This window comes from Salvelinus fontinalis, chromosome 38 (assembly GCF_029448725.1).
Source record: "Salvelinus fontinalis isolate EN_2023a chromosome 38, ASM2944872v1, whole genome shotgun sequence".
Taxonomy (NCBI): Eukaryota; Metazoa; Chordata; class Actinopteri; order Salmoniformes; family Salmonidae; genus Salvelinus; species Salvelinus fontinalis.
Window position 1 is genome coordinate 827,102 of NC_074702.1, and position 7,538 is coordinate 834,639.

The 7,538-nt window shown below is 43.2% G+C and overlaps 1 protein-coding gene across 2 annotated transcripts; it reads right to left on the bottom strand.

Annotated features, from left to right (window-relative positions):
* Nucleotides 1-485: 485 nt before the first annotated feature.
* trip13 (thyroid hormone receptor interactor 13) lies at nucleotides 486-7,537 on the bottom strand. 2 transcript variants are annotated; one of them, XM_055904313.1, is made up of 14 exons: nucleotides 7,451-7,537; nucleotides 6,930-7,023; nucleotides 6,384-6,534; nucleotides 5,582-5,705; nucleotides 5,397-5,452; nucleotides 5,091-5,181; nucleotides 4,659-4,731; nucleotides 4,356-4,419; nucleotides 4,110-4,196; nucleotides 3,767-3,873; nucleotides 3,305-3,458; nucleotides 1,929-2,041; nucleotides 1,715-1,784; nucleotides 486-1,537 (listed from the first exon to the last, which is right to left on the bottom strand). In XM_055904313.1, exons 2-14 carry the CDS (start codon nucleotides 7,019-7,021, stop codon nucleotides 1,442-1,444), a joined length of 1,278 nt encoding a protein of 425 aa, XP_055760288.1. In that variant the 5' UTR covers nucleotides 7,022-7,023; nucleotides 7,451-7,537; the 3' UTR covers nucleotides 486-1,441. The 2 variants fall into 2 exon arrangements, with proteins under 2 accessions (XP_055760288.1, XP_055760289.1); XM_055904314.1 differs by lacking the exon at nucleotides 7,451-7,537 and having other exon boundaries at nucleotides 6,950-7,023.
* Between the last annotated feature and the right edge of the window lies 1 nt (nucleotide 7,538).

Here is a 7,538-nt window from a genome sequence, read left to right on the forward strand (position 1 = left end):
CTGCAGGAAATACAAAGCTATGGCCCCATATTAATAAAGGTAAATAGCTCTCAGATATCAGTTACAGAGCAAACAGAAGGCCATTAAAGTTCATTACAGGGTTGGAGGACAGGAGAACTGTGTTATTGCGCCACCCAGTGGTCGAACACCACTGGGCTTTGGGTTCTAGAAGACACATTGTCCCCCTTCACACTGAAAGGGGAATTTCACCCTGGGGGAATCTGGGCTTGTTTTCATCAGGAGGAAGGCAGGTCTGGGCTAATTCAGAAACAGAGGGTAATATTCATTAGTGCACCAAAGCAAACCGTTTCGCAACAGAATCCTTGACATCACATTGTAGATTAGAGTACTTGGAATAACGCTTCCATTGCAAAACGTTTTGTTACAGTGTGCACTAACGAATATGACCTGTTAGCCAATCATGATGAAATCACATGTTTATCATGTGGGCAGTGTATTTGACAAACTCAAAATGAGTCAACGGGTGTTTTAAAGAGTTGAATAACCCAATGTTTTATATATAAATAAACAAGGTCAGTTATGAACATGTGTATCCTGAGTTTGAATGAAAAGACCATATGATGGCAGCATACAATACATGGAACATCCTTGAGTATCAGAAAAACATCCACGGAATTAGAAATTAAATCAGAATTTGTACATTTCCAATGAAACTCTCCTATTTGGGGCATTTGCATTCATTTACAATAGCAGAAAGACTGTGTTTCTAATAGCACCTATTGACACGTATAGGAAACAGCCTGCTCACATAGAAAACATCAGACAAGCAGACAGAGTAATGAATACATGTGCTGTAAACAACATACCTCCCATATCGCACCCTATGCCCTCATATAGTGCACTACGCTTGACCATAGCCCTATGGTCCCCGGTCCAAAGTAGTGCAATGCATAGGGAACATAGGGTGCCATTTGGGACACGCTGTCTTGGGTTAGGAAATTAAAGCCGTATAGTCACACGTATCAAGAGAGGACTGCATCTCAGGCTTAATACTGTTGCTTTTTAAAATGTGCCTGGAATGCACCTAATGTTGATGACGCTAGGCAGCAGCAACACAGACTTCCGGAAGTCTCCACAGAACATGACTGACTGCCATCTTTAATATAGTACTCTAGTGGTAAAAATACTTTACTTTCACACACACTGTCTGTGAGAAAACTAAATTGGTTAGGTCAACATTGAGTGGTTAGAAAAATAGGATTATAAATGTATATTGTTTAAGCAGGAACTAAAATGTACATGAAATGCCAGAAGAGACAGTTTCCATCAGCCGTTGGGTAAAACAGATTCAGACTGTCTGACACACAGGATAAATCCCAAATGGCACACTATTCCATATTTAGCACACTACTTTTGACCAGACACCTACAGAGACACTATAAAGGGTATAGGGTGCTATTTGAGACAGTATCGCTGTAGATCACAGACAGTTGACCAGGTCGTCCCTCTCCTCTATCTGTTTGTCCACTGCTAGGTCCATGGCCTCCAGGAACCTCTCCAGGGCCACTGTCGGGGTCTGGTAACAAGGAATCATAGACAGATTGTTGTTGTATAGAAAAGCACTCTTTCCATATGAAAATACTACAGTTTAATTTAGAGAAAAATATCTTTCCATTGAATTAATGTTTATACATTTTTTTAATGTTTAAAACTGTTTGCATTCTGCGTGAAACATTTGAAAACGTCTACAAACCTTCACAAACAGAGCATGGGCCAGAAAGGGTAGTTTCCTTAGCGCTCTGCCACTAAAACCTTTACTCTTTCTGGAAAAGTCAAGAGAAATAAGCACAAAACATCATTAAATTCTACTGTGATACAATCCAATGAACACACACACTTCTCAAGGGAAGTAGCTCGGTGGCAGGTCTGAGATATGAACGGCAGCGCTACGGAGGGCTGGGACTCACATGGCGATGTCCCTGAGAACCAGGCTGAGCTCTGACACCTTGCTCTCCCTGAAGCCCATGGTCTCCAGCTCAAACATGGTCAGCAGTGGCTGTCTGGGGTACACGATCTGGCACTAGACACAACGTAGAAACAGGAAAAATAACACACACGTGATTTTTACCTCTGTGTATTTATTGAGGTTGAGGTTACGGTACAACACCTTTGTGGAGACCTGGTTTTACCTCTGTGTATTTATTGAGGTTGAGGTTACGGTACAACACCTTTGTGGAGACCTGGTTTTACCTCTGTGTATTTATTGAGGTTGAGGTTACGGTACAACACCTTTGTGGAGACCTGGTTTTACCTCTGTATTTATTGAGGTTGAGGTTACGGTACAACACCTTTGTGGAGACCTGGTTTTACCTCTGTGTATTTATTGAGGTTGAGGTTAAGGTACAACACCTTTGTGGAGACCTGGTTTTACCTCTGTGTATTTATTGAGGTTGAGGTTACGGTACAACACCTTAGTGGAGACCTGGTTTAACCTCTGTGTATTTATTGAGGTTGAGGTTACGGTACAACACCTTTGTGGAGACCTGGTACTGAACACAAACGTGTCAGTGAAAGGACACCTCAATAACTTGTCAGAGTAACTGTATCCTACGGTAGAAGGTCAAACGATACGAACCCCACAGTTACAGACTGACACGTTTTTCAGCACATTTCAAAGTTACGGACAACTCAGTGTTCCAAACCACCTCCATTCCCGAAGAGGTCCGAATGTATTCATTATATACACATGTTGGTGTGTTTTTACCTTCATGAGTTCCTCCAGGCAGGACAGACAGATGTTGGTGTGTTTTTACCTTCATGAGTTCCTCCAGGCAGGACAGACAGATGTTGGTGTGTTTTTACCTTCATGAGTTCCTCCAGGCAGATGTTGGTGGGTTTTTACCTTCATGAGTTCCTCCAGGCAGGACAGACAGATGTTGGTGTGTTTTTACCTTCATGAGTTCCTCCAGGCAGGACAGACAGATGTTGGTGGGTTTTTACCTTCATGAGTTCCTCCAGGCAGGACAGACAGATGTTGGTGGGTTTTTACCTTCATGAGTTCCTCCAGGCAGGACAGACAGATGTTGGTGGGTTTTTACCTTCATGAGTTCCTCCAGGCAGGACAGACAGATGTTGGTGTGTTTTTACCTTCATGAGTTCCTCCAGGCAGGACAGACAGATGTTGGTGGGTTTTTACCTTCATGAGTTCCTCCAGGCAGGACAGACAGATGTTGGTGTGTTTTTACCTTCATGAGTTCCTCCAGGCAGGACAGACAGATGTTGGTGGGTTTTTACCTTCATGAGTTCCTCCAGGCAGGACAGACAGATGTTGGTGTGTTTTTACCTTCATGAGTTCCTCCAGGCAGGACAGGTAGATGTTGAAGATGCCCTCTACAGACGGAGGGCCAATGTACTGCTTGATGTCAGCTCTGTCCACAAACGCCAGGTCTATCTTCTCTGTCACGTTGGAGGTGGTCAGGATCACAACATTAGGATGCCTGGGATATACAGGAAGATCAGATGGGCTAAACTACATACACACCAACACACAGGAGGACGAAGTGGTAGAATCCCACAACCGCTTGTAGCGATCATGGATGTATCCCAAATGGCCCCCTATTCCCTAGATAGTGCACTAGTTTTGACCAAGGCCCATAGGGCTAACGGCCCCCTATTCCCTACATAGTGCTCTACTTTTGACCAGTAATAGGAAGTCATGTTAAACAGAGCTTTCATGAGCTGTTGCCTCTGAATCTATGGGGCTTAATGTGTGACCCACCACAGCAGATGAACATGTCTGACCCACCGCTTGATCTGGTCCAGCTGTGTGAGGACAGAGTTGACCACTCGGATGGCGTCGGAGGGTTCCGTTCCGGCCTGGGAGGCGTTCCGCGCTGCCGTCAGACTCTCCACCTGGTCATCAAACAACACAGAGTTACTCTGGGCCCTGCAGTTACATTTGTAGGCTTTAACTGGGCCCTGCAGTTACATTTGTAGGCTTTAACTGGGCCCTGCAGTTACATTTGTAGGCTTTAACTGGGCCCTGCTGTTACATTTGTAGGCTTTAACTGGGGCCTGGAGTTGTTCCTGACCACATGACCTGACCAGGAAAGGCTCTGAACCACTGTTGTAGGCAATTCATACTTTACCTCATCAATGAGAACAAACACCAGAGCCTGCTTGTCATCTATCAGCTGTTGGATCTTCTGGAACATCTTAGTGACCAGTTTACCACTCTGGAAGAAAGACACATTACCTGTTTACAGTCAAACAATACCAATAATAATGTATTCATGTTGATGCTGAGTCTTGCTGTGGACAAATCCAATTTCCCTTTGTGGGATTAATAACGTTTATTCCAGTAAATTCTATAAGACATGAAGAGCCACCGGTACCTCAGAGAACCACTTGGAGAACAAACTGTGGCTGTTGATCTCAACAAACTGCCCATAAGAGTACCTGCAGGAAGTTCAAGTTTATAGAACCCATATGGACCTCATAAAACACTGAAATACATGGATATTGCATTGATTAATAGAGAATAAAACATTCAAGTTAAAATACATGGTAAAACCAGGACAATATGTACATTTACGTTTGGGAATACAGTACGTGGTGGTATGACTAGAGGTGGTGAAAAACATTCTACAACAAGATTCTGCCAAAGCCCTTTCCTCAGAGTGAGAGCTCTCTCTTACCGGTTCGATAGTCTGATTGACAGCTTCTGGGCCAGAGCTTTACACAAAGACGTCTTCCCTGTGCCCGGGGGTCCTAATGTGGCACAAATATACACACACAATCTGAATCATACCGTCTTCCCTGTGCCCAGGGGTCCTAATGTGGCCACAAATATACACACACAATCTGAATCATATCGTCTTCCCTGTGCCCGGGAGTCCTAATGTGGCCACAAATATAGACACACAATCTGAATCATATCGCCTTTTACAGATATCACATGTGCATTATAGTTGACACATCCATATTTGAGGAATATTATATACAGCATATTGAGGATTGGAATAATCATAGGATATTATACATTAATATCAAAGTTACTACTATATTATCGTATCATAATATCAGATATATTATTATGTTCATGTGTCAAGTTAACAAGATCCTGTTACCATGAAGCAGGACAACTCGGTTCCATGAGATCAGGTTGCTGTCCACGTTTTTGTCCGAGAAGTAAATTGTGGTTGAGACGTAATCCAAGAGCTAGAGGGGGAAAGAGCAAGACAACAGGATGGAGTTCAAATAATTCTATCAATGTAGTACCACTGACATCTATCTATAACACTCCGTTAATAACACAAGGTTATTAAGGGTGATTCCCAAATGAAGCCGTATGCCCTATGTAGTGCACTACTTTTGACCAGAGCCCTATGGGGCCCGTAGGGTACCATTTGGAACGTATCCTAAATGTTTCTTACTTGTGTTTTGACCCCGCTGTCATACACCAGACTCTCCCAGATGCCATGGAACTCAGCTGAAAAACACACACATGGGAGAATCATGTATATAAATATTTTTTGAAGAAAATGTCAACCCTGGCAACCATAGAACTACATATAGAACAGTCAATTAGTAGAATCTCTGTTAACATGGGCCCGCCCACCGGCTGGTAAGAGCCAGTGATTGGCTGCAGAGAGCTCCTCCTCCTCCAGGTTCAGAGTGCTGGGCCCGTCATCATTCAGGGTGAAGATGTGGATGGACAGACTGCAGCTCTTCAGATCTATGGGCTGCAGGAGGAAAACATCCCAAACATCAGACATGTGTCTTATAGTACACTACTGTTTTTTTTACCAGGGCCCACAGGGCTCAGGTCTAAAGAGGTGCACTGGATAAGGAATAGGGTGCCATTTGGGACTCATCCGGGTGGGTGTAGTTTGTGGAACGTTCCAAACAGGAATCTGTTCCAAAAACTTTGTAAAGTACAAGGTTGCAAACAAACAACGCATACAAAGTAGCACGATCAAGTCACCTAGGTAACTAGCTGCCGAATAGGCATCAACTCACCACGTAACTTATTCTTAATGTTTGTCCATAGTCTACCAGAGTAAGGACAGACATTTTTCGGGAATAAACATGTTGAGTGAAAAACGTAATGAAATAGCCCACTCCCTACCCGTTATCTTATTCTGCCGCTATACGACTTTGTGTGCGTTGTTTGTTGGCAACCTTGTTATTTACAACATTTTTGGAACAGATTCCTGTTGGAATGTTCCAGAAATGATACCCACCCGACTCATCCCATGTTGCATTAACATACAGCTGAAAATGTATTATTAACATGCCACTAAGACATACTGTATGTGCTAATGAGTTCCTACAGGACATTATTTATCTCAAGCAGCTAGAGAGAGGGAAAAAAGAGTGAGAACAACAGTAAATGGCATCAGGCTGTCATAGTACTTTACTTTTCTCTCAGCATCCACTATGGCCACTGATTGGACGTGTTTGATAAGGAAGTCCTCGTCAAACTCTGTCCACCTGAAGGCCCCGAACACCATGCGATGACGGTTCAGCAGGGTCAAGACGTGCATCTTCACGTCAGACCTCTTCGCAGTGCTGTAGTCAGTGTAATACGCAGAGGAGAGACAGAGAGCGACAGAGGAGAGACAGTGAGGCAGAGAGCGACAGAGAGGCAGAGAGCGACAGAGAGCAGTGTTGTTAGGGACAAGGAAAAAGAAATGGAAGCATGTCATGAATACAACTTTGAAAAGACTAACATGCTGGGGTAAATCATTACATAACGGATAGTGTCCCAAATGGCAACCGTATTCCCTATATAGTGCACTACTCTTGACAAGGGCTGATAGGGCTCACTATTTAGGGAGGGCCCTTTTCAAAAGTAGTGCACTATATAGGGAACAGGGTGCCATTTGGGACACTTTCATTCGCTAGTACTGTAATACTAGTTCAGTGTGAATAGAGCTTTTGAAGATACTCTAGCTAGTTAGAACCTGGTAGATTTGACGTGAACCTCCACATGGATGTTGTTCATGTCGTTGGGGTTCTGCTTCAGATCCCCTACCTCCATTCTGTCGCCCTCCATACCTTCAGAGATTAAAATGTATGTCAAAATTAAATCATTTTCGGTGGAAATACAATAACTCCTTGCTCAGTCTAATGTAATGTCTCGGCAGCAGTACACATGACATGTTGACATCACCAACATGCATAAGAAGTACTTATCAACTATCTGCCTTTACAACTTTACCAACAAAATAAGTATAATTAGTTAGCTAGTATGACAACAACACATTCAATGCAAAGCATCGAGCTCACAGCATTTAGCTACCTAGCTAATGTTCGCTAGCTACACTAACGTTACTAGTTAAAGTTGCAGAGTGACACGCTTTATTCTGTTGCTAGATCTCACTAGCAAGGGATGTTACTAGTATTACGTGTGTAATACAGCTATTACGATTCGTCATTTATTTTGTTAAGCTTTCATTCAAGAAGTTTACACAAAATTGCTTACCTTAGTTTTGGTACGGAATCGACTGAACGTCACTCGAATTTAGCGCGCAGTTTTGTTGAACCTGAAGTAGATGCGTTGTTGTGTGAAA